At 42.6% G+C, this 27,484-nt stretch overlaps 1 protein-coding gene across 1 annotated transcript; it reads left to right on the top strand.

Annotated features, from left to right (window-relative positions):
* Positions 1 to 3,063: 3,063 nt before the first annotated feature.
* On the top strand, positions 3,064 to 26,930 carry cad (carbamoyl-phosphate synthetase 2, aspartate transcarbamylase, and dihydroorotase). Its single transcript, XM_050058790.1, has 44 exons — positions 3,064 to 3,471; positions 5,125 to 5,264; positions 5,433 to 5,562; positions 5,996 to 6,138; positions 6,277 to 6,418; positions 6,526 to 6,697; positions 7,997 to 8,182; positions 8,287 to 8,396; positions 8,676 to 8,818; positions 9,068 to 9,199; positions 9,312 to 9,545; positions 9,633 to 9,854; positions 10,607 to 10,795; positions 10,901 to 11,025; positions 11,140 to 11,273; positions 11,898 to 12,010; positions 13,260 to 13,424; positions 13,516 to 13,601; positions 13,781 to 14,027; positions 15,139 to 15,237; positions 15,512 to 15,736; positions 15,925 to 16,107; positions 16,208 to 16,426; positions 16,790 to 16,957; positions 17,080 to 17,262; positions 17,805 to 17,909; positions 18,154 to 18,396; positions 18,512 to 18,593; positions 18,770 to 18,936; positions 19,052 to 19,216; positions 19,464 to 19,595; positions 19,751 to 19,952; positions 20,047 to 20,237; positions 20,368 to 20,508; positions 20,670 to 20,756; positions 20,898 to 21,039; positions 21,294 to 21,487; positions 21,606 to 21,680; positions 21,933 to 22,145; positions 23,321 to 23,446; positions 23,685 to 23,840; positions 23,950 to 24,051; positions 24,205 to 24,299; positions 25,959 to 26,930. Exons 1-44 carry the CDS (start codon positions 3,381 to 3,383, stop codon positions 26,056 to 26,058), a joined length of 6,699 nt encoding a protein of 2,232 aa, XP_049914747.1. The 5' UTR covers positions 3,064 to 3,380; the 3' UTR covers positions 26,059 to 26,930.
* The last annotated feature ends 554 nt before the right edge of the window (positions 26,931 to 27,484 follow it).

Genomic DNA, 27,484 nt, shown 5'->3' with positions numbered 1-27,484 from the left:
AAATGTCTCCCCTTCTGTTCCTGAGTTTTGACGTTGAATAATGACCAGAAAAGTGTTTTTGCAGTATGATGTCACAGTGAAGTTGACCTTTGACCTTTTGGATATTTAAGGTTATCACTTCAACATTTTATCCTATCAGTCATTTGTGGGAAATTTCATCATATTTAGTGTATGATTGCTTGAGTTATGGCCAAAGACATGTTTGGTGAAGTTACAGTGACCTTTGATTGCTGACCACTAAAGTCTAATGAGTTTATCCTTAAGTCCAAGTGGACATTGCCAAATTTGACTGTGGTTGGGGTGTGTGTTGTCCTTGATGATGTTGTTGGCCCTCCTGATGACCCTGCTGTTGTAAGTGTCCTGAATGGATGGACAGACTGCTCCTGATTGAACTGGTGAGGACACTCTAGACTGTACAGCTGTAACAGCTGAGGATATTAGTAAGCGTGTCAAATTTCCTCATTTTTCTTAAGAGGTACAGTCGCTGCTGGGATTTCTTGATGATCTGTTTAATTCATCTTGCATTTATTTTCCTGTTCATGATCTTTTGATTTCATCCTGAATTGTGCAGTACTCCTTCCTCCGACAGGACTGACTGAGTCTTGGTTTGGACTCACCGAAATTAAAAAAACAGAGCGCCTGGGTCTCTGTAACCATGGCAACAACGACACTGAGTGACTTACTAGTTATTCTGTCATTCCCGTCCACAAATTCTGATATAATACTTTTTTTGTTTTGTGAAACTCTTTTGGATTTATTATTTCTCATGTCATTCCAAGCTTGTGAAACCATAGTTTATGCATTAGAGGGTGTGCACAGATGTGCAGGACAAATCACGGCCTGAATTGATTCAGTAAGGGCCATTGAATTTTATTTTTCAATGCGTGACAATCCTGCATTATACAGGATAGGTGGCAACCCAAGTGAAAATGTATGTATGAGGGGGAAGCTATCTGAACTCACAGTCCTTCAGTAGCCCTCACCCATGCTTCTGGCTGGGGCCTGCTTGGAATGTTCTGATAAGTAGACTTTCACATGTCTCTCTTGGATATCATCATAAATTGTTGTCATAGAATCTCTAATGCAAAAAAAAAAAAATCACTTGTTAAAAATTAAAAAATTAAAGTGCATTAATGCTAAAGTTAAAGCTTCACTTCACTTCACACTCACTGTATCGTGCAAAATGTCAACATTTACAATGTGTGAGCTGACAACTTGTCTTACATGACGTGCACTAAGCTAAACTTTTGGATTCTGAACAAGGTGGCAGACACAGTGATGACACTGAAGAGACGATGTTTACATAACGTCTACTGCTCAGGGGGTTTGCTCTTTATCTACAAACTAAATAGTTATTACATGGCTGAGATAATTGTCTGCACACTTACTTGGCCAGTGAGGTCGATCTTATGGGAATGGATATCTGTGGCACTCCTGCTTGTTAGGTTATCTGTAATTTGTACCTTTAACACCAAGTGGCAGCAAAAGCTAATTGTGTGTGTGTGTGTGTGTGTGTGTGTGTGTGTGTGTGTGTGTGTGTGTGTGTGTGTGTAGATCTGCAAAAATGTGCAGTGAATTAGATATGGAGACTTTACGTTAATGTAACATGTAGTGTAAAGATGACTGTCCCTCCCTTAGGCCAAATAAAAAAGACATAACTCCCTCCAGTGCTTAAAAAAATATTTGAAGTGCCTCCCCTGTTTTGCACCTCCCTCTCCCTGCTCATAAATAATGAACAGTCAGTCCCTTGGGGGAATTTGGACAACTTTATAGGTGTAAATCAGTCACACCTGAACAGAAAATGAATGTCTCCCTTTTTTTTTTTTTTACCAGTAATTTGTATTTCAATGCCAACAAATTACAGACCATACAACAGGTTGCTGAATACATTTTGATTGTTTAACCCAGCTCCCACTCAAACCCCACCCCTCTTTTCACCATTCTCCCCTCCACTACCCAAAGGGATAGTAATACCGACACAGATTCCTTATTTAGATAGAGGATCTTTTAAATATACATTAAATTTGTCCACATTAAAATTGTCTTGAGTCGTGCTGATGAGGTCTAGGTAAAAAATGTCCAAAAAGCTTCGAAGTTGGTGAATACTTAAAATATCAATCTTCTTAGCTGCAGTTCAGTTCTGCAAGCTAGATGTTGGGTGTTTTTTCTATAAGGGAAGGTGGGAATCATTATTTAGAAGATATACAGCAGGGTCCATTGGTAAATGCTCCCCCATGAAGGGTCAGATATCATTCCCATCTGATGTCTACGTCTCTGCTAGCTATGCTCTATGACAAAATTTCGAATGTATACACTAATGATATTGGTCTGTTAAAGAATCTAATTTTATTGCATATCTTTTATTTACCTGTATCACAATTAGTTTGAAACCCCTGGCACTGTCTATCTCTTTGTTGTTCCTTATTCTCTGATCTTCCGTTATGTTCTCTCATACTATTGTCTCTATGTTCACAAGGAAATGTGAAATAAATAATATTCTAAAAGAAAGGTTGGTTTGCTTATTACAAAAGTATAGCTACCTAACGTTAGCAACCTTATAAGGTTAATAAATGCTGCTTAATGTGAACTTAACGTGGCATAACATTCTAAGTTGCAGTTATATCGACCTTATAATGTTTGCCTTTGAGTCACTGGTGAACTTTGATCAGAAAACTGCTTAAAAAGTTCAGTGAGTTTGCCCCGAAATTAGGTTTAAACTGCGTTTACACTCCTATTGCACACACTTTCACAACACTGACTTAGTTTCCGGCATATGAGCGCGCTCATCAATACAACAACGTGATTGGCTGATGTCTTTACCGGTTAGCGCGGTAAAAACACACGATTGGTTGTTAGGAAGTAGGGGCGGGATGTATTCCAGTGATGGAGGTGTGGTCTGAGACTGGAGCGCTGCAGCCAGACCCTCCACAATAAAGCTCCGTCTGATTCTGACTCTATCTATCCTACAGCAGTTTATCACTGTGGCTTTTATTTTGAAATTCCTCGGTGGAAATGCTGTGTGTTACTGTGTCAAACTTACCGGCCCAGGCTGCGGGCCGACTTCCACACTGCTGGCGGCGTGTGTGGAACACCTTCCCTTCCCGTCCCGTCCGTCTAACCGGCCATTTTTCTAAAAAAACCCGTTTTTTTCTGTTTTATTGTTCCCTCTTTTACTCCATATTCATAGAGACGCTGACAGACATCTTCCCGGCGGTCCGAGTTGGTCTTTATCGGTAGTTTTTGAACATCATCTTCCATCTCTGCTTGCTCGCGCGGCGTGAGTTTCACGTGGAGACCGGGGGCTCATCACTTCTCAGAAACATCCTCCAATTTTCCGGTTACAGTAACGATAGTTAGCATTAGCCGCCTGAGAGAAAACAATGTCAAAGATGGCATCCTTGATTTTAGAGGACGGGACGACGTTCAAAGGCCTCCTTTTCGGTGCAAATGTGTCAGTGTCGGGAGAAGTTGGTAGGTCGTTTTTTATTAATGACTTCATCGTATTACTGCTATTTTAGCTAGCTCATACAAAATCCACCTGCGCAAGGTTAGCTTTACACTTTTCGCTTTGTGTATTTTGTTCTTTTGGACATTATATATCGCTTGTCCTAATGTGCCACGATGCACTTGGATCAGAGTTCCTCTAAAACCCTCTAACTCCACGTTACTTTCCCTCACAAGGAGCCAGTTGCCAAACTCCAGTCAAACATCTGCCAGTTAAATGTTCGGTTAGCTTACATTAACGGTAATAGGCATGCGTGTACGTCACGTGACACTTTCCCTCTTCCAGTGAATCCCACAGATAACATCATCAAACCGCATTCAATTTCAGTGTGGTCATTTTGGCAGATGAATGTATGATGTTCGATAAAATGGCTGATAACTAATGTTATCACTAATGCTATTTGAAAGTTAGATTGTGGTTTAAAAAAAGCAACTCAGAAGTGTGACAGGTATGCCGAATTAAAGATTACGCAACACTGATATTCACAAGGACAAACTCTGCTCTGTGTGGCGTGTACTCGTGCCTATGACAGAGTCAGCATTAAAGTGATGACATTTTCAAGGTAGTTTGGCGGGACAAACAACAACAGGATGGAATGCATCTCTGCCAGTAGTTTAGAAGAGTCTCTCACATCTGGATGCCATAGTGCAGGCCCAGTTTTATCCTCCTGAGACCTCAGCTTCTGTTTGGTAAACATTTTTAATGTCTTCCTCCTATCTGGGATCAGTAGGACCTGATAAGTATTAAAAAAAACAAAAAAAATATTGTCCCTGAACATGAAGTACTTTTGGAGAAAAAAAGATGACCCCATGTGGGGACAATGGGTTTATTTTAATTGTCACAAGTGTGTAATAAAGTATAAAACTGATCACCTGGACATTGTTGTGCAAAAACTAATTACAAATGATGCAACAAACCTAGAAGTAATGTGACTTGTTCATTTAGAAACTCTGTATGAATTTTCCTTGCCCCATACTCCAAACTAGGAGTCTGTCGCACCCAGTTGGTCCCAACATCCTCAAGATGATAATGAAGTCCCAGTGGCCTCAAATGAGACAATTAGAAAAGCTTGTTTATGTTTGTTGTCATATCAAACTACAGACATTAATAATCTTGAATAAATATGTGTCAGCTATAAAATGTGAACAGGTTTTGTACTTTGTCCACTTGCTTGTTGGGATTGGCTGCAGACTGACTTGGCAGAGATGGCCACCTTCTTGATTTTACATGGATGAGTGTATTGTGCTTTTGATACAACTAGATGGCACAAAAACATGTCCACGATTGAGGACAACAGGTCAAAGTTAAGGAGAATGAAGTATAAGGTGCAGCAAACCCAGAATGTGATGTCCTCATATGAGGACACAGGGTCACAGGAGGTTATCAGTTTTATTACAGAATTGCCAGTAGATTGCTACTTGTAACAGGCATTAAAATGTCCATAAACCTGAGTCAGCACTTGTCTGCCTGTCTTAACAAAACCATAAACATATGCAGACAATTACAGCTTTTATTAATTAAGTTTGTGTTGAGCACACTTTAGTCTTTTGCTGTCAGTAACTTACAAATACTATTTGTGTTAAATAATTCAAATGTAACTGAATGTTGGGTGTGTTCAGTGTTTCAGACGGGCATGGTGGGTTACCCCGAGGCTCTTACTGACCCATCATACTGCTGCCAGCTGCTGACCCTCACTTACCCTCTGGTGGGTAACTATGGTGTACCGCAGGACGAGGAGGGAGAGTTTGGACTGAGCAAGGTCGGCATTTTTTTTTTTTTTTATGATAACACTAAGTTGTGAGAGTGTTTTACGCAATTATGATGGGGGGTGTTGAAAGATGAGGGAAAAAGGAAGATACTAGATCTAACTTATTGTCTGTGATCATATACTGATTGCCATCTCTTTTATTATTGTTGTCTTACTCAGTGGTTCGAGTCGTCAAAGATCCACGCCGCGGCACTGATTATCGGCGAGCTGTCAGAGAGTCCCAGTCACTGGAGTTCAGTCAGGTCACTGGACCAGTGGCTCAAAGAGCAAGGTGTTCCTGGAATTCAAGGTCAGCAAATCTATATAAACTAATAACAATATACTGTATGAATGCAACGTTAAATGCGTAAGTTGATGATGAGGACTCAAACTAATTGGCCTTGTATTTGAAGTAGTATAGTGCAGCAAGGTAGGACTCGCACACACAGACGGGGCAGCATAGACAGTCGAAAAATGTCCAAAATGCAAGCCATGTTTTCCATTCCTCGGTGCAACAATTTTTGTGTTGAGGAAAGTCAAACATAGACGGGAACTTTTATACTTTTCTCTGTACAGCCCTTTAAACTATGAAATAGAAACATTTATGGAAAACATAAAGATCACCAAATTATAGTTTAGCATCTAATATAATACTCAGACAATCAGAGATATTTGCAACCTTTAAACATAAAACACCAAACCTAAACTACACATTTTAAAATATCTGTTTCCATGTTCTCCAGGTATTGACACCCGCCGTCTGACCAAAAAAATCAGAGAGAAGGGCACCATGTTGGGGAAGCTGGTCATGGACGGGACGCCTGAGGACAGTATTCCCTTTGATAACCCAGACAAGAAGAACCTGGTCCAGGAGGTCTCCATGAAGGTAACTCACACAAACATTTAATAACCTTTGTAAACGAGAAACTCTGAACTTAGTAAGAACCTTTAAACTAAATACAAACAGTCCTTGTTCTCATCACATACCTGTTTATTTGATCACTTCTCTTTTGTTTGTCTCCAGGAGCCCCGAGTATTCAACCCCAGCGGCAGTCTGCGAATCACAGTGGTGGACTGTGGCATCAAATACAACCAGATCCGCTGTCTGGCTCAGAGGGGCGCCTGCGTTACTGTCGTACCCTGGGACCACCCATTGGATAGCAAAGGTCTGTCACACACTTGCACTGCTAATAATGGACTTAATTTTGACTTCAGTGTCAGGTGTTGGTTGACTGGGGCATAAAATGTTGAGATGGTTTGTTATCTCTTGTAGATTTTGACGGTTTGTTCATCAGTAACGGCCCCGGGGACCCCCAGTTCTGTCAGACCACCATCAACAATGTGAGGAAGGTGGTCTCTGTGGAAAGTCCCAAGCCAGTTTTTGGTATTTGCCTCGGACACCAGCTGCTGTCGTTGGTCATTGGATCGAAGACCTACAAGATGAAGTTAGTATCTCAAACTGTAAACACTATAATGTCTTTGTAAAGACCTTTTTATGCGATGTATAACAAGGTACAAGGTTAATTCATTGTCGTTCTACAACTACAATTAAGATAGTATGCTCGGCATCTTAACATTAAAAATTCGACATCAGGGAAACATTGCCCATCAACTTTGATTATGTTTGAGCACTAAGCATCATTGACGTAAACGTAGAGTGCTCCCCTCGTCCCACCGGTGTCCTCTTCCCAGGACGGTCGCACCACCCTCAGTTGCGATTGGGCCATCTGGATGGCCAGAAGACGCTGTGGGTAGTGATTGTCTTAAAGTCCACTGGACATTTAATCATTCCCACACTTCCCTCTCCGCTTTTTATAACTCACCTGTTAACATTTCATTAAGGCCCAGAGTTACGCATACTTAAGGCTGCTGCACTCTATGAGTCAGGTCCACCCCTCGCTCCTCCACAGCTTCACCCTCTCATCCGAATATGGTCACTTCTGGCTCCCAAAAACTAAGATGTAGATGGTCAAAATGCTGAACTCGAGGCTTTAAAATGACAGCCCACAAACCAAAGGATGATGTCATTGTAGCTATGTCCATTATTGATAGTGCTGATATGCACAGTTGTCTGGAACTCAGTCGTTCTCTTGCAAAGCTTATAGAAGATTTTTGGAACAGGACAAAGACAGAAATGTGCCCTCAGTGACCTGGACCAGGGAACCTCTTCAAAACCCTTTTACGCTCTCTAGAAACACAGACACTCATGCCCACAAACTTTTTTTCTTTTGGGTGGTTTGTGATGTGAACAGATTTTTGCTGTCCTCAGCAGTCTGGCTTCTCCTGTATGAGCAGTGGAGGGTTGAACTGACCGGCCTTGTTATGAGAAAGACTAAAGAAACAAGCTGGTCCGCTCCTCAGTGCAGAACTCCACAGCTACATCTGTGGGACTCCACCTTATCAGGCTCAGTGTGAAGGTCACGGTGGGCAGCGAATGTTCCCATTACCCTGCTGGAATGTTGTTGGCATCTCAACAGACGAGGGGATTGTGGCATTGCAGTGAAATTGAAATTACATGTAGTTCATAGAGTTTGCTCTTATGAAGCTACAGGTATATCAGTGTTAAACCCCAATACATGTTTTCTTTTCATCTGGACCTGGTAGTCCCCAGGTCCTATCTGAACCCTATCTGAATGTGCCAAAATTTAAATGTATGTCTGGTAAACACATTGAATTTTGCCTTTCTTTGCTGAAGCACACTTGTATGCATGTCATCACCTTGTAAAAAATTCTACTTCTCTTAGATACGGTAACCGTGGCCACAACCAGCCGTGCATCCATAAGGGAACAGATCGCTGCTTCATCACCAGCCAAAACCACGGCTTTGCCGTCGACCCTGACACCCTGCCAAGCGACTGGGACATCCTCTTCACCAACGCCAATGATCACACCAATGAGGGCATCGTGCACAACACAAAACCCCTGTTCAGGTAATGGGGCTCAGTGACAGGGGTGATGTGGTGATATATGGAGATGATACCTCCTATGTGAGTGAACAGTGCCAGTAAATCCTTTGTGATTTATTTTTTCCCAGTGTTCAGTTCCACCCAGAGCACATGGCTGGCCCCACAGATCTAATCGGCCTGTTTGATGTCTTTCTGGAGACAGTGAAAGACCACAAGGAGGGCAACACCACCAAATCTGGTAACAGTTTCAGCATTTTTTATTGTCTCACTTCAATTTTGTATGTAAAACACATTATTTCTCAGGCCAAATGATGTGTTTAATAGCATCATTATTGAACTTTATCATTAATTTATTACTTTAGAGTTTGTCTGTCTTTCTGTCAGTTAATAAAAATGTGCCTTGATTGTTTCAGGGCTTCTTTACAAAAGGGCTTGTCTGGAACCTTGATATGTTGATATCAACTATCTATGAGTATGAGCAGCAAAATGAAAATGCCTGTGTGCCTGATTTTTCCAGTGAAGCAGCGTCTCATGGACCACCTCACCTACACGGGTTCCGTAAAGCCTGAAGAGGTATCCCGACCCAGAAAGGTCCTGATCCTGGGCTCTGGAGGCCTGTCCATCGGCCAGGCCGGGGAGTTTGACTATTCTGGTTCTCAGGTCTGTCTGGAATGTCTTCTGGTATTGTTTGGCTACGAAATACTAAAGTTATGCTGTATGAGCTGTTAAAAGGCAACATATGACTGTAAAGTCACTACAAAGATATGTGTCTGTCTACTTTTCCTTGTGGCTGCTGAACTTCCTTTGAAGATTTGAAAGCTGACCACAAGATTTCACTGTTCAGTCACCAACATTGAAGTAGCCCATTAGGCCTTTATTATACCTCATTATTCCTGTTCTGTTTTCCAGGCTATTAAGGCTCTCAAGGAAGAGAATATCCAGACTGTGCTGATCAACCCCAACATAGCCACTGTCCAGACCTCAAAGGGCCTGGCTGACAAAGTCTACTTCCTCCCTATCACGGCGGACTATGTCACACAGGTAAAGTTGGACTCTTTTTGACTGAATGTGGTAACTGAGAATAATTGCAGTCTGTACGACAATAAATGGTGTTTTTCTTGTGGTACATTTCTTCCCAATTTTATGTTCTCAGGTGATAAAGAACGAACGTCCAGATGGCGTACTGCTGACCTTCGGTGGTCAGACAGCTCTGAACTGTGGTGTGGAGCTGACCAAGTTGGGCGTCCTGGAGAAGTATAAAGTTAAGGTTCTGGGAACACCGGTGGCCTCCATCGAGATGACCGAAGACAGGAAGATCTTTGTGGAGAAGATGGAAGAGATCAATGAACATGTTGCACCCAGTGAAGCAGCGCTGTCCGTGGAGCAGGTGAGGAGACATTACCCCCATTCCTCCAAACCTTATATTTAGTATTCTCTTCATTCTGATCGTATCTTTTAATTCATGTCTTTATAGGCAGTGGCAGCCGCAGAACGTCTAGGGTTCCCTGTTCTGGTTCGTTCAGCTTTCGCTCTGGGTGGTCTGGGCTCGGGCTTTGCCAACAACAAAGAAGAGCTGACTTCTCTGGTGACATCGGCCTTCGCCCACACCTCTCAGGTCCTGGTGGACAAATCCCTGAAAGGCTGGAAGGAGATTGAGTACGAGGTGGTCCGAGATGCCTATGACAACTGCATCACTGTGAGTAAAGAGGAGGCAATTGCTGGTATTTTGATAACAGGCTTTTTACAGTTGATGCCCAGTCTGCTAGTATTCACAGGTAAATCACATTTGACAAGATTTGCAACTGACGTTTAGCCCACGATATTTCTCGACTTCAACAGCGAGTCTGTCCTCATCCATTCTTCGTCACACATGAGACACAGCAACAGCTACCGAGTTCTCTTTATGCATCCATGCTGAGGAGAGGAGTCAAGCTGCCATAGGAGCAGGAAAGAAGAGCAGCTGTGGGAGCGAGTGGGGAGAAAAATGCATTTAATTCAGGGGGGTGGCCAGGCTGGAAATAGGACAGTGGCGCAGAGTGATGTGTCTGTTGAATGCTTTGTTGTTGGGGAAACAAACGGAAAAAAATATTATCACAAGTAGAACCAGTTTGTTTACTTCCTCGCTGGGCAGAGGTGAACTTATGAATGGGTTGGGTGTTACAGTAACAGGCTGCAATCTTCTGGCAGTTATTTTACAGCGTAATACAGGGTTCATTTGGTCATTAAAATTCCTGTAAAGTTTTGACATTTGACAAACTGATTTCCAGGCCTTGAAATGGATTGAAATTAACAGAATGTTTTGGAGAAGTTTCTTAAAATCATTCATTTATGTGATAAACAAATAGCTGTACTCAGATGTCAAATATGTGTGGGAACCCTGATTTTATGAAGCACAAATATTTAACATGACACCTGACAGACTACCTTTTATTCATTTCTCTTGTTCAGGTGTGTAATATGGAGAATATTGACCCTCTGGGCATCCATACTGGAGAATCCATCGTGGTGGCGCCCAGTCAGACGCTTAACGACCATGAATACAACATGCTGAGGAACACGGCCATCAAAGTCATCAGGCACCTCGGCATTGTGGGAGAGTGCAACATCCAGTACGCCCTGAACCCGGAGTCTGAACAGGTAACTCAAAACAATGTTCCCCATTTAATTATACTTACCAGAACACACATGCTGCTGGGACACACACAGATTCTGTTCTAACCTGTCTGTGTTGATGATTTGCAGTACTACATCATCGAGGTGAACGCCCGTCTGTCGCGGAGCTCGGCCCTGGCCAGTAAGGCGACAGGTTATCCTCTGGCCTATGTAGCGGCTAAACTGGGGCTGGGGATCCCGCTGCCATTACTCAAGTATGTGTCTCATTTTAAATTTAACAGATGATATTCAAATAATTTAAATCCCTCTGTAATTTCTTGGAACTGTGTGATTCACTTATGAACAATCTGTAAATTCACTTTCTGTAGGAACTCTGTTACCAACTCGACAACAGCAAACTTTGAGCCCAGTTTGGACTACTGTGTGGTGAAGGTGCCTCGCTGGGATCTCAGCAAGTTCCTCCGAGTGTCCACCAAGATTGGCAGCTCCATGAAGAGTGTTGGTAAGAGAAACTGAATTTTATTATAACTGTCAGTGTGTTTTTTGCCTTGAAAGGAGCTCTATATGATAATCAGAGTGTAGCTATGATTCAAAGGTTGTCTGCACAAGGCTCTCAACAGGTGGCTGAGCCGACGGCTAGCAGCAAACAGTGCTTAACGACAGCAATACTGACATTGCTTACATTGTTAACCTGAGGGGGGACCACAGGGTGTGTGTTATGCTTTTACGACAATGCCTATACCAGTAAAAACCTGCCGTATGAGTGTAGTGCAGAGCAGTGGCAATTAGCTAGCCAGTGGGATTCACACACAGGGATTCACATGCACTAACATTAATGTATGGCCAGACCAGCTACCACAACAAAGAACAGAGAAGCTCTGATTACAACACACACAGAGGGAGCGTGACTTTGTTCTTTGCTCAGGACGTCATTACTCTACTCTATCTTTACATAGCAAATATTGGTTTGTATATATTGTGTAGAGCACCTTTAAAAAACTGTATGCTTTGATACTGGAAAAAAATGTTTGAGAAGATCTAAACCTTATCTTGCTACTTATGAAGCTGCATTAGCGGAGAACAACAGCAACTATAAGCAGATCTTCACCAGTAGTTTTCTCGACAGGTGAGGTGATGGCTATTGGTCGCAGCTTTGAGGAGGCCTTCCAGAAAGCTCTGAGGATGGTGGATGAGAACTGTGTTGGCTTTGACCACACCATCAAGCCTGTCTCTGAAAAGGTAATCTTTAAAGCTAAGGTGTAGGTATTTACATAATATCAAATCACCCATTCAGTCATCCTGTGTGTCAGAAGAGGCCATCTTTAAAGGTATGCTATGCAGGGCTTTTCCGAAAAAACAAAACAATTTATAGAATCAGACAGAAGTAATCCCTCTCAATCATCACTTATGACCCATTACAAGGGCCCGTCCCAATACCCCCCCAAGCCCTACCCCTTGGCCCTACCCCTACATTTGCGCGTTCACACGAGGGGTTGGGGCGTCCCAATTCCTTTTTGCGTGTAGGGGTAGGGGACATAACGAAAGCCAAAAATGGCGTGCATCAAAAAATATTCAACAAGTTCCACAACCAGGCCTCCACCTCACCATCTGCATCGGCAGTTTACTGTCTCCAAAATGTTCGTGAACATAGGTCAAAGTTTCTCACGTCAAGTCTGTTTTTATAGATCACAACTTTTGCGTGGGAAGTGGCGTACGCCTCTTTCAGGCCTCCTTTTGTGCATACACAATGTTATTAAATGAGACCCCAGGTGCTAGACCATAAGCAGCAGGCTTACAAGAGGAAGCTACAAATATCGCAGATGCAGCACCGAAAATGCCAAGCGGAAAAAGCTTGTTCCTGAACAAGAATGAATCTGGGGTTGACATTCACTTTCATTGGCGATACTGCTTACAAAGAGTAACCGACCATTCCTGCATAGTATACCTTTAATAAATACTAGTTAATTTATATTTTGGATAAAACATTGTTTAGCAATCTTTTTCACCACACCTGCACTCTAAAACATGCTGAAAGAACCTTTCAAAGTGAGACGTCACATGCTGCTTCTTGATAACTGTTGCCTGTTTGACTTGTTGAGCTCAGTTAGACTCTCATATAAAGGACTACATTTATTGGGGAAAATGCCCCAATGGCTCCACCAGAAAAAGTTGCAGGATCACAAGTCACTGATCAGTCCATTGACGTGGGGCAGCACAGTCATGATGTTCTAAACTTGGCCAGCAGATGGTGCTACTGGCTACTGAATACTGTATACTGTCAGGCCGTCGATAAGACCTTTTACTGATAAAGCTGATGCAAGCCTTGCTGGGTCTACGTTATTTACATTATTGTATTAAAATTATCATCTACTATTACTGTGTATGGAGTTGATTTCTTGGCCAAATGCTCACAGCTGACCACGATTTCTTTGGTTGATCTCAGTTAGAATATATGATCATGCTTTGCTCTTTCCCTTCTGCTCACCAGGAGCTGCAGACTCCTACAGATAAGCGTATCTTTGTTTTGGCATCGGCGTTCAGAGCCGGCTACACGGTGGACCAGCTGTACGAGCTCACCAAGATCGACCGCTGGTTCCTGCACAAGATGAAGAACATCGCTGACCACGAGCGGCTGCTGGAGACGTACAGCCAGGTAAAAGCTGATAAGTAATTGTGGTGGGAAAATAAGCAGCAGTTGTCTTCTTGTCTTTAATATTTCTTCATAACGTTGTTCTTCCCACAAGGATGAGAGCGCCTTGCCTCCAGAGGTGATGCGAAAAGCCAAACAGCTGGGCTTCTCAGACAAGCAGATTGCACAAGCCGTACAGAGGTCAGTGGGAAAGACAATATGGTGCCCGAGGACACATTACCTCATAATTTTTTGGGTAGTTGTTGTCAGTTGGCACCACAAATTAATTTCAAGTTCAGAGTAAGAACACACTGATTGTCTGAAGCTCTTCCTACTTTTGATTATCCTTTTTTCTGAACGTCTTTTTCTTCCTCCTACAGCACAGAGCTTGCGGTGAGAAAGCTGCGTCGCGATTGGTCCATCCTACCGGTTGTGAAGCAGATTGATACAGTGGCGGCTGAATGGCCCGCCCACACAAACTACCTGTACCTGACCTACCACGGCACGGAGAACGACCTGAGCTTCGAGGATCAGCACATCATGGTGATCGGCTCCGGCGTTTACCGCATCGGCAGCAGCGTGGAGTTTGACTGGTGTGCAGTCGGGTGCATCACGGAGCTCAGGAAGGTGAGTCCTGCATGATCTCATACTGCTGCAGGTTATTGCTCTCTTCAACTAAATGTTTCATTATTCTATTTCACCTATAGTTTAAAAACAAATTTGCTTTATTGATTAAGTGCAGCACTTTAGTCATTGGCCCCATTTACACTGTTTACAGAGGTGGTCTGGGGAGCATGTGGCCACATTCTTTCAGCAGTGTGTATACTAATGTGTCCTCGGCCACATTGAAGGACCATCTACTCAGCTGACTTCCTTGCTTTTCCAACTCCCTACCGGAAAAGCAAGGAAGTCAGCTGAGTACACATTGAAGGACCATCTACTCAGCTGACTGCTTTTTCCGACTCCCTGCCGGAAAAGCAAACTTTCTGTTGCTGCCGTTACACAGGCTAGATGCAGTGCAGAAGGAATGTCTCTGGAGTTGCTGTCCCTCTGGCAAACTGTCAGTTCAAGTCTGCTGTGTTAGCTGGTGTTTAACAGTCCCAACAAACTCAAACTGACGCTGAAATAGCTCGACTCTGTTATTAAATCCCGCAATAACTGCTGGCATTACACGGCTAAGGTCAACTAACAGTTAGCACTTTCAGTGTGTGTGTTTGTGTGTGTATGGGCGGACTCTCACCAACTGTCCCTGGCGCGAAGCTCACACTCCTGCAGCAGTCGTCTCCTAACGTTGATGAAATAAATGATAGGCGACATGTTTATTCATAGAGCGCAGAAGTGATCCAATCATAAGTGATAACTCAAGATGCATGTAAAGAACCATGTCTAAGCAGGCTCTGTGTTCAGCAGGCTGATATAAAGTATAACAAGGTCTCTCAATGGCCAGCTCTTGATCTCTGAGCTAACGCAGAGGAAACTCTGTCGCTCTCAGCACTAGAAATAACAGCTGGCTAATGAGAACTCTGGTTGCAGCATGTTGGACCTTAGTTGTTAAATAAATGCTGCAGTCTGTTTATATGATTTTCACCTGGTAATGTCACTTGATCATAGACAATGTGTATATTGAAGTACTTCTTGTCATGAAAATAAAATGATGCCTAACCTTTTTTGTAACTGTTGGCCAGTTAGCCAAATGTTATTACAACAAAATGTATTCATTATGTCTCATTTATTACAGATGGGTTATAAGACCATCATGGTGAACTACAATCCAGAGACGGTCAGTACAGACTATGACATGTGTGACCGCCTCTACTTTGATGAGATCTCCTTTGAGGTAAGATTTTCCCCCACTATTTAATAACTAATAGTATTAATATTCATCTTAAACTTTTGCAGCTGATCAGATGCTTTAACGTCACTCCCTAAACAAACAGGGTGAGTTTGTGTTGTAGAGATCAAGTAGATAGAGCATGTTTAGGACACAGTGACACAGTGTTGCTCTGGATATACTTAGCTGTTGTCTAAAACAACATTATAAACTGAAATCATAGAGCACATTATGAGTTTTATAAAAGTGATTTTTAATTAGTGTCCTGTGCATATCTCAGGTGGTGATGGATATCTACGAGAGGGAAAACCCAGAGGGAGTGATCCTCTCTATGGGAGGCCAGCTGCCCAACAACATCGCCATGTCGCTACACCGTCAGCAGTGCCGCATCTTGGGAACTTCACCCGAGTTCATCGACTGTGCCGAGAACAGGTTCAAGTTCTCCCGAATGTTGGACACCATCGGAATCAGTCAGCCGCAGTGGAAGGAGCTCTCTGACACTGAGGTACAGCGGACTGGGTTTATACCAGAATGTGTTTTTAAAGTACTGAATTTTAGAAAACAGCATTTTGACCTTTTGGCGTGTAAAGCATTTTTGTATTGTTTGTGGTCTTTTTCTGCATACTGTATTTTAAATTTAGGAAGACAAGTTTGTATTTACCCATCTTCACATCCCTTTTTTTTTATCTCCAGTCAGCTGTGAAGTTTTGTGAGACCGTGGGTTACCCCTGCCTGGTTCGTCCTTCCTACGTTCTCAGTGGAGCAGCCATGAACGTGGCCTACGGTGACAGCGACCTCGAGAAATACCTGACAAATGCTGCGGCTGTGTCCAAGGAACACCCTGTTGTCATCTCCAAATTCATACAGGAGGCCAAGGTAAGACAAAAAGACTCAGAGTGGTGGAAGCTGAGCTCTTCCCAGGACCTGTGTGACAATAGAGAGTTCAAAGTGTCTGTAACACTTTTGCATTTTCCAGGAAATAGACGTGGACGCTGTAGCCTGTGACGGGGTGGTGATTGCAATCGCGGTGTCGGAACACGTGGAGAATGCTGGCGTTCACTCTGGTGACGCCACACTGGTGACACCGCCTCAGGATCTCAATCAGAAGACGATAGAGAGGATTAAGATGATCGTCCATGCCATCGGCCAGGAGCTGCAGGTCACTGGACCTTTCAACCTGCAGCTGATCGCTAAGGTGAGAATCATCTGAAAGTAGTGCAATGTTGATATGACCTTTTTTATGGCCTTTTAAAATATATTTTGAGTTTCAGCTAAATAAAACATAATTTAAACATGTCTACACCCATCTATGATGATGTTTTGTTGTTCTGTTTTGTCTTCAAATTAATTTCTCTTCAACAAATATGGAGGAGATTCTTTTCATGCTGAACATGCATCATTATGCTGTGGCGGACACTCAGTCTGATGCAGCAGTTTTATTTGCAAGTATTTATTATGAAAACAGTTGAGGAGGTCAGTGAGAGTCAGAAACAACAGAGCAAGTTATTTTGTTTCCACTGTTAACAACAATCTTCTAATGCTGTGCTTAATCTGCCAGGATGATCAACTGAAGGTGATCGAGTGCAACGTCCGAGTGTCCCGCTCTTTCCCTTTCGTATCCAAGACGCTGGGCGTGGATCTTGTTGCACTGGCAACTCAGGCCATTGTGAGGGAGGAAGTAGAGCCTGTGGGGCTGATGAGAGGAAAAGGGATCGTAGGAGTCAAGGTAACTAACTCAAACTGAGCTGTATAGTACCCTCTATGGAGACCTTTTTACCGAAATAGCACCCATCAAATATCATTTCACCTCACTGTGTCTCATGTGTTTCCTTATGTCACGTCCTCCAGGTTCCCCAGTTTTCCTTCTCTCGGCTGGCAGGAGCTGATGTGGTGCTCGGGGTGGAGATGACCAGCACTGGCGAGGTGGCCTGTTTCGGGGAGAACAGATACGAGGCTTATCTCAAAGCCATGCTCTCCACAGGCTTCAAGATCCCTAAAAAGAACATCCTGCTCTCCATCGGCAGCTATAAGGTACTGACATGCACATTCAACTCTCTTTTAAATGCTGGTCAATTTACCAAAGCCAAGTTTTGGTTATTTGTTAGATGTGAATGTTAAGTTCAGCTGGCAGTTGAAGTAAAGAAAACAGTATCATCGTTATGCCAAATGCAATAAAAAAGCATCAAAACCAAATTTATGACACAAATAGAATAATTTACAGGGACACATGAAAATCATGATAAATATCTGTCAGTTAGTTGCTCTTCTGTACTAGATTTTTTAAATATGAAGCATGATATATCATGGATCTATGGCGCCATATACAACTGTTTCTTTTTTTGTCTAACTAGAAAAATAAATACAGCAATCCGACTGTTCAGAAAGCAATTAAGTTATAAAATATCTCTAAATTTATTGTTGTAATTTGACATTTAGGAAAGCAATTCCTTGTGCTAATAGCTGCTGCAAACTTAGAAATGTTTTATTATCCATACTTTTGCATTAATAAAACCATTTCACTTAAGATAATGATATTGATTGTCATTTTGTTTACTGTGTTTTTGTGTTTGCAGAACAAGAGTGAGCTGCTGCCCACTGTGCAGGCTCTGGAGTCTCTGGGTTACGACCTGTACGCCAGTCTGGGTACTGCAGATTTCTACACAGAACATGGAGTCAAGGTAATTTAAAATACACATTAATCTTTTGATTTATTTCATCACACAAACACCCATCGGTTAACATCAGAAAAGTATATTGTTAAGTCAGGTAATCAAGATTAACTGGATTGATAACTAACCTGGGCTTTGGGGCTTTGTCCTGGTGACACGTTGGTGCAGTGGTTAGCACTGTCGCCTCACAGCAAGAGGGTTCCTGGTTCGTATCACAAAGCATCAATTACATCCTCTTGTGCTCCTGTTTCAGGTGACAGCAGTGGATTGGCCGTTTGAGGACGACAGCGAGTGTCCCACCAAAGACAAGCAGCGCAGCATCATGAACTACTTGGAGGAAAACCACTTCGATCTGGTCATCAACCTCTCCATGAGGAACAGCGGGGGTCGCAGGCTCTCCTCCTTTGTCACCAAAGGCTACAGGACGAGACGCATGGCCATCGACTACTCCGTCCCGCTCATCATCGATATCAAGTGCACCAAACTCTTTGTCCAGGTCTGGAAATGTTTTGTCATTTTGTTTGCTGTTTTTTTTTTTTGTTTTTTTTTAAAGTATTAGTGCTATAGAAGTTGGATGGCAACATAAGTAACACGAGCTAATGTGTTTACAGGCTCTTCATCAGATTGGTCGGACTCCACCAGTGAAAACTCACATTGACAGCATGGCATCTCAGACGCTGGTCCGACTGCCTGGTGAGTCGCTGCAACCAGCAGAAGCAGCTCTGGAATGACTGATATGTTGCTCTGTTCTGAGTGACTGCTGGACCTTTGAGACGCTCTGATCATTTGTCTGCAGCTGCAAAATGGAGAACAGACTTTTTCTGTAATGTCTTCCAGGTGAAAATCTTTATTTTGTGCTTGATCCTTAGGTCTGATCGACGTCCACGTTCACCTGCGGGAGCCTGGTGCCACACATAAGGAGGACTTCTCCTCGGGTACAGCGGCTGCTCTGGCTGGAGGAGTGACCATGGTGTGTGCGATGCCCAATACTTCCCCTGCCATCATTGACGCCAGTACTCTGGCCTTGGCACAGAAGGTACGTCCAGTTGTTCTGTGAAAATAAGAGACCCTCTGTGATTACCTAGTTTCCAAACATTTAATTTAACTGAAGTAAAATGAAAAATAAATCCTGTTGTACGTCATGTCATCAGCTGGCCAAAGCGGGCTGCCGGTGTGACTACGCCCTGTATTTAGGCGCTGCTTCAGACAACGCCGCCATCCTGCCGTCCATCGCTAGCCAGGCTGCCGGCCTGAAGATGTATCTGAACGACACGTTCTCCACCCTCAAGATGGACAACGTCTCCCTCTGGATGGAGGTAACTCTTTATTCCTTTAACAAACCAAAGTGCTTCAACTTTTTTATTAGTTTAAATTAAGACAATCCAGTTAAAAACAGCACAAAATGTGTCTTCTTAAAACCAGCATCTAGTCATCACTAAGGCACTTTCATTCGCTGCTCTACTCAGCTGTCTCTGACTAATGCTTGCAGACGACTAGTGGACAAAATTTGTCCCCACTGTCCTCGTCCTGCACACTAAACTAACTGTCTGGTTCTGTATGAAGCACTTTGAGAAGTGGCCCAAGCAGATGCCAGTTGTCGCTCACGCTGAGAGGCAGACGGTGGCTGCAATCCTCATGGTGGCTCAGCTCTACCAGCGGCCAGTCCATATCTGCCACGTGGCCAAGAAGGAGGAGGTAAAGTACTGTTTATGTACTTAATTATTATTGTAAGTGGAGGGAGCCTGAGAAATAAGAATTTCATTGCCAACAACTGTTCCACTGTGATGGTTGTGCACATGAGAAATCAAGACTTGGAACTTAAAACTTCTTACGTCTTCTCCTTTTTCCAGATCCTGATCATCAGAGCAGCAAAGCAGAAGGGCATCCAGGTCACCTGTGAGGTGGCCCCTCATCACCTCTTCCTTTGCGAGGAAAACATTCCGGAGATCGGCGACGGACGAGCGCAGGTCCGACCCATGCTGGGAACACACGAGGACATGGAGGCTCTCTGGGAGAACCTGGATATCATCGACTGCTTCGCCACAGACCATGGTCAGTAACCACACAGAAACACGTTTGATAATTTAATAATTATTTCCACCTCAAGAGGAAACACATGTTTTACCCCTTTGTCTTGTGTTGTTAGCTCCACACTCTGTGATGGAGAAAAGCGGGGATGTTCCTCCTCCGGGTTACCCTGGGTTGGAGACGATGCTGCCGCTGCTGCTGACTGCCGTCAGCGATGGACGTCTCACTCTGGATGATATCATCAAACGACTTTATGACAACCCACGCAAAATCTTTAACCTGCCTGTCCAGGAAAACACCTATGTGGAGGTACACACACAGTCAAATAACGTGATTTATTATGGATCTATTTATTTTACTTCTGTCTTGCTTTATACATGTCACAAATGGCACTCAGACTTGTATTTTAATGACTGTATCATTTGTTTGTGCCTCACAGGTGGACTTGGAACAGGAGTGGGTCATTCCTCAAGCTATGCAGTTCACCAAGTCAAAGTGGACGCCATTCCAGGGTATGAAGGTGAAGGGAAAAGTCCTCCGCGTGGTTCTACGAGGAGAGGTGGCCTACATCGACGGCCAGGTCAGCCATCACACAACATTCATATTAGTTTTATGTTGCCTCTTCATCTTCACCAGTGACATACAAAAAAGCTGTATTGAACTATAGGTTTATGATATCCCAAAATGTCTTTGTCTTGTAATCCTGAAAGTAGTAATCCTTTCGGTTCCTCTCTCCCTCAGGTGTTGGTGCCTCCAGGTTATGGTGAAGATGTGAAGACCTGGCCCACTGCTTCGGTCCTTCCTGAACCTGTTAAAGAAAGCCCGATGGTAATCAAAGTAGATACAGTGTTGTACTGTTCTTAAGCCTTCTTGCGTGCACTGTGAAATCAAACAAGACAGATTTTGGGGGGTGGGTGTTGTTTGCATTTATTCTAAGAGTGTGTATTTACTGTGCGTCCTGTCGCTTAGACTCCAGAGCACACACGTCCGACTCCTCCCCGGGAAGGCCCCGTCCGGACCCGAGCACCCAGCCCCCGACGGTTAGCGGGCGAGAGCCGCTATCTGCTGCCTCCTCGCATCCACCGTTCCTCCGATCCTGGACTACCACCAGGTACTACAACTCCCAGAATGCTGTGAAACACCCACTACTCATTCATGTCAGTGGGCACACACACAGTACAGTGAGAAAACTAAAGGTTACTTGCATAACCCTGGTTCTCTGAGTAGCACGGGTGAGTGATGAGGTCACGCTGTAGGCGAGACACGAAACAAATGCTATGAAAGAGAACAACGCTTGTGATTGTATATAAACATCTCTCTCTTGTGCAGAATAAGCTGAGAAATGGCTTTGCTTTCTCTCTGCAGAGATGGTTATGCTCCCACCATCCGGTGCTGGTGACGGTTACAGCCACCCTCCTCCTCTGTCCAGGCTGCTGTCCCCTCAGTCAGGGCCAGGTCAGCTACCTGTTGGACAGGTGTCCCACTTCCAGACGTCTCCTCTGCTGCACCCGCTGGTGGGCCAGCACATCCTGTCCGTCAGGCAGTTCAGCAAAGAGCAGGTACACTGACACATAAACAGAGCTACTGTTATATATGAACAGAGGTCTGTTTTGTTTTACATTTGAGACATTTTGATGCACATCGTTTATTTTTTTGCATATTTTTTATTTGTTTCAGATCTCACATCTTTTTAATGTCGCCCACACTTTGCGTATGATGGTTCAGAAGGAACGAAGCCTGGACCTGCTGAAGGTAGGTCCTCTTTAAGCTGTAACAAACATGTTATTGTTCACTGCTGAATTGCAAATACAAGCGTACCTACTGCACATTAAAACCAACAGCATCTGCATTATTTAGGAAGTGTTTTTAAATCAGTTTATTTCTGTGAATGTGTGTGAGACTGCAGACACACTGCATGAGTTTTGGGAGCAAGTTCCCCTGGCAGAAAGTAGTTTAGTATTGGTCTGTCTTAAGCTGTGCTCAGAAACTATCCTCACTGTCCAGGGTAAAGTGATGGCGTCCATGTTCTACGAGGTCAGCACTCGCACCAGCAGCTCCTTCGCGGCGGCCATGCAGCGTCTGGGCGGCTCGGTCGTCCACTTCAGCGAATCCACCTCGTCGACACAAAAAGGCGAGTCTCTGGCCGACTCTGTCCAGACTATGAGCTGCTACGCCGACGTTCTGGTGCTCCGACACCCAACACCAGGAGCTGTGGAGGTGGGTTCAGCTCTGACTTTGCCTTTTAGTAAAATCAAGCTCCGTTCAATGTGCATTTGTCACTTGCTGCTGCTGTTTAAAACAATATTTAAAGATTCTTCAGATGGAGGAAAATGTGTAACTTGTATGTGATTATAAAGCATGTTTTTATGTAACTCTTCCTCATAAACAAAAAAATATTGTAGACATTATATGTGTTGCAGAGTTTTTATCTTAAAAAGGGCTTCACACCTGTCCCCAACTTCTTCTGCTGGCTTCTAGTTAGTTTTACGACAGATTTTAAGATCCTGTTACTTGACCCTGGTAAGCTCTCAGGCTGTCTGACACTAACTGAACCAAAAACTCCCCCTACAGACACCAACATAAATCAGACTTAAAGTCCTTGTTAAAAAATATTCATTTTTATCTCGATATAAAATTTTGTCTTATTTGAAACCACTCTGTGCAGAATTTGTAAGAACCTTTGGCGCCCCCTTGTGGAAATATAGACAAACAACAACACATAGTGTAGACATGTTGGCTTTAATATGACATATGAAGACAATATTAGAATTATTTTATATTTAAGTATTTGTGTATGTATTCAGATTTTTTAACTGGGGTCTCAAGATTTTCAAAATTCAATAAGGATCTTTTAAAATTAGTTTTAACAGTTGTGATCAAGATTTACATGGGTGGAGTATTTTACAATTCAGCAGTGCTCTTTTTGTGGAAAAACTATGTGATGGACACACTTTACAGAAAGACCTCAGATACATCATTAGCATTCCTGTACTGCTTTTTCTTTATTATTGGCCAACATATATGTTGATACTGATAAATCTATGATAGATGTATTGACTAGGATATTTTGCTTTGTTTTTCTCTTTTTTTATTATTATTATTATAAATTTAGTTATGTAGACACTTGTTTTACACTCAAGGCCCGTTTACTAGCTTCAACTGCTTCTTATGGTCTTCTTTAGCAAGAACTGTCTTAAGTGTCACCATGACTCCCATGATCAAATGATGATACTTGACCAAGCGCAGCTAAACTAAACTTAAGTCACATTAATTTGAACCAAACCAATTAATCTTACAAGTAGCATTTGTGTGTAAATATACCAGGTTTTTCATAATCACATACCTTCAGTTACATTTTCAACATCTTTGTCTTTCCTGTAACTCGTCTCCAGAGTGCATCTCGTCACTGCCGTAAGCCTGTGATCAATGCTGGAGACGGTGTCGGGGAGCATCCAACCCAGGCGCTGCTGGACGTCTTCACCATCAGAGAGGAGCTGGGGACGGTCAACGGCATGACGGTGAGGGCATTGGGGGAAGGAGTATTGAAATAATTAAGATAAGATTGTGCTTGAGTAAATGTACTTGGTTACATTCCACCCCTGGGTGAGTGATAGCAAAAGACCATTTTAGATTTTTAGAAATTCACTCATCCAACTTTTGGTTTTTAGTTTGATTATTGTCATCCAGCTGTCGCTCCAATCCATATTCAAATTTTAGTTTCTTATATTTCATGTTGTTGTATGTGTTTTCTGTCAGATAACTATGGTGGGAGATCTGAAACACGGCCGCACGGTTCATTCCCTCGCCAAACTGCTGACCCAGTACCGAATCACCCTGCGCTACGTGGCTCCCAAGAACCTCCACATGCCGACAGAGATCATCAACTACGTGGCCTCAAAGGGAATCAGACAGGTCGGGACTAAAACAGTGTTACAGACCAAATGTGTGCCGTTATAATCAGATTATTACATGAGCATTTCTCAGATGTTTGGAAACTCTAAATAATTCAAACTGTTTGCAGGAGGAGTTTGAGAGTATCGAGGAAGCTCTGCCTGAGACGGATGTCCTCTACATGACGAGGATCCAGAAGGAGAGGTTTGCCACTGAGGAGGAGTACAAGGCTGTAAGTGAACTCACGATTCATTTCACCAACTCTTTCTTTGTCTTTAGATTAAGGTATAAAAATGGTTAAAATTTCTGAATGTCAAACCAGGAGATTTCTGTATATGATTATTTTACGAAGTCAACTTATGTGTCTTTGTGTTTTGTTTCTCAGTGTTTCGGTCAGTTCATTCTCACCCCTCACATCATGACTGTAGCCAAAAAGAAGATGGTGGTGATGCATCCGCTGCCCAGAGTCAATGAAATCAGGTGAGGCCCAGTCAGCACCGTCATATACTTCCTCACAGAATCAGCTGAAACTCCCTGGTTTATCAGCATCTGCGGATTTTCCCAAATTAAATGAATTCATTCTACTTTCCTATGAGCACTTAAATGCACCAAAAAGGAAAGATTTTCAAGGTCAATTCTTTTACTTTTTCTTGCATTTTTAACTTAGATAGGACAGTATAGTCGTAGAAGAAAGGAAGTAAGGGAAGAGATTTGGTGTATTACATGTAACACAGGTCCTCAACTAGAATCAATACGTGGAACTATTCTATTTTTTATTTTTTAAATTATTAAGTCACCAGAAGGTCCTTAAGGGGCCCCCAATGTGATTTCTTAAATGCTTTGCAATGGGAACACTGTGTATCTAAGCTGCACCACAAATGCTAGCAGCGCAACGAGGCGCTGGGCGTGAAATGAGTGTTGCCACAGTTGGGCGTTTTTTTTTTTCTGAGTGCAGAGATTTAAAAACTTTAGGTAAAAATGCTGCGCTCATCACTGTCACTTCAGGCATTCAGTCACAGTGGAGCAGGGACATGTACCACTAAGACAGACATCACATCTTACATGTGCAAGTGCTGAACGACGACAGCAATGGAGGAGAAATCTGTTAATATACTGTATATATATATTATGTTTCCTCTCATGAACCCACACGGACTGGCGGGTCCATCGTCCTTCCTTGCATGCTTCAACCTCTCCGTCATCCAAAGCAAGGACTCCTCCACCTTGTGCTGACATCTTTACTTCTACAGATATTCCATATCACAGCAACCAAACGCAAAGCTTCTGAAAAAACGCTGCACCTTCAGAGCGCTCTCAAACGCTCCTAGCTGGACATTTCCTGAGGAGCGCCTGGCATTATCAGCTGGAAAAAAAATCACTTAGGTGGACACAGGGCCTTAGTCGTCGTTGTGGAGCTTTCAGCCATAGCACACACTCCTCCTCAGCAGATGGGTTTTGCCCAGTAATCATAGAATTGTAGAAGATTAAACATTTCGGTTTTCTGGGCACTTTAAGGACCTCTTGTTCATGTTGGCTTAAAAGTTTGAGATTGAAAGTTAAGGCTTGACTTTGTTAACAATCTCACCATGAGGTCATTTAGTAGCCATGTGTTGTTGTTTTTTTCAAACTGTGTTGGTTGTTTAGGGTTGCAGGGTTTCTTTTTGCAGGGAGTTGAACTTTTTGAGGTATAAGGGGAACATGTAGTCTTATGTCAAGCTGCAACTTATGATTATTTTCGTTACAGCTGCTTAATTAATTTCTCAGTTACTTTTTTGGTGTAAAAAATGTCACAAAATACTGAAAAATTCCAGTTAGAGGTTTTCAAGTTGTCTTCAGTTTGCTTATTTTGTCCAACCATCAGTCCTCAACCCAAAGACAGTCAGTTTACACTGATATAAAACAGGGAAAAGCAAAGATTCCTCACATTTGAGAAACTGTAACAGCAGATTTTTGCTTTTATATACGACTTTAATAATTTACTTTATCATCAGAATAGTTACATTTTCTAATCAGCTAATCGACTATTTGGATTTGTTCTTGAAAGCAGCTGTCCAAAAGGTGCAGCACTTCAGTCTTGCTTAAGTCTTACTAAACCTCTGCTTCACTTTCTCTTGTGTCTCCTTTGTGTTTTTCTTCCAGTGTGGAGGTGGACACAGACCCGAGGGCGGCGTATTTCCGTCAAGCAGAGAACGGCATGTACATCCGAATGGCCCTGCTGGCCACCGTACTGAGCCGATAGATCCATGTGCTGCCTTCCTGTGGCACAAACTGTCAGACCATGTAGAGTAAGACGTGTTAGACACTGTACCAGCATTTTATTATTCCCTGAAATCTGTGGATTTCCTTTTTCCAGTCCTTGACGGGGGCGTTTGTAGAGTTAAATAAGACTTTAACTGAAGCAGAAAGTTTATGAAGATATATTATGCTGTTAGATGATACTGCTTTCCTTCAGTTTGACGGACCAAATCTCTCTACTGCGAAATCACTATATTCCACTATAAAAGATTATTTTTTTTTAATGTCTTAAACACAATGAACATTTTCCATAAAACTGCCTGTCAGGTAGAAATAATTTAGATGCTGTATTTAGACTAGTTTTGTTTTGTTTGCGATGGTTAACAGACCATGTGTAATTTGTGTGTTAGTGAGCCATAGTGAGCTGGAGGAGCGGGGGAAGACTCCTTGGAAGAAAAAAGCGAGGTGGACATTCAGTGACAACGCACACGGTACTATGATGTTAGTGAGATGAATGTTTCGGTAGCTGTTTAGAACATACTCAGCTGTAGGTAAATGTAAAGGGACCAGTTAACGCATTGAAAGGGAGAAAACAGTGTAAGGGATCGCTCTGTTCTGACCAATAACGGTGCCAGTTACATTAACGTACTGTCTCCATGTTATTGCTTTGACATGTAGCACTAACTGAAAACGAATGCGCACAAATATTCAGCGAGCTTGGACTTTGAAGGTTTAGGGGTGATTTCTTATACTGCAGCAGTTTAGAAATGAAACTTTTATTCAAATGGAACTTTGTGTCATATAAGTGTTGGTGAATGACTTTGTATAATGTGGAGAAATAAATAATAAAGAAACATATTTCCCTTTTGCAGTTGACAGTGTAATTAGTTATATTTATCACATGAAGCAACACAACACCAAAGTTAGTAACTGTAATAATTCATGGCAAATTAAATAAATGAAATTAGACATTCTTTGTTTTAAGGGCAAGTTTTAAGTCCAGGTTGTTCAGATGTTATGAAAAAATAAATAGGTGGTTTACAACTACTTTTCCCCTGATGTGGTAAATATACTTGATCAATATTTTTTGTTCATTTTTCCGCCTCTACTCATTTAATGCACTTGAACTGAGTCTTTCGGAGATAAGATAAAAACTTTATTGATTCCACACTGGGGAAATTCACATGTTACAGCAGCCCAAGTAGCACAGATAGAAAAGTAAGTTGAATGGCAATAGATTAAAGAGAAAATACAAACATATATCAGAATTAGAAAAATCTAAAATATAAAGTACTTGACTTTTAGCTACATATTATGGCTCCTCTCTTCTCAATACTGGGATCAAAAGAGATGACTGGTTTTGTGGTTACAAATGCCTTTTTCCACTCATTATCCCTTGATAGCTATAGCTACTAGGACAAAAATACTGT

This window comes from Epinephelus moara, chromosome 12 (assembly GCF_006386435.1).
Source record: "Epinephelus moara isolate mb chromosome 12, YSFRI_EMoa_1.0, whole genome shotgun sequence".
NCBI lineage: Eukaryota > Metazoa > Chordata > Actinopteri > Perciformes > Serranidae > Epinephelus > Epinephelus moara.
Note: the sequence above shows the minus strand (reverse complement) of the source record. Positions and strands in the feature narration are given on the sequence as shown.

Coding starts and splice junctions, on each gene's coding strand:
- cad (XM_050058790.1), top strand. CDS start 3,381: ATGTCAAAGATGGCATCCTTGATTTTAGAGGACGGGACGACGTTCAAA. Junction 6,698..7,996: donor TCGAAGACCTACAAGATGAA/GTTAGTATCTCA, acceptor TACTTCTCTTAG/ATACGGTAACCGTGGCCACA. Junction 11,026..11,139: donor ATCCCGCTGCCATTACTCAA/GTATGTGTCTCA, acceptor CACTTTCTGTAG/GAACTCTGTTACCAACTCGA.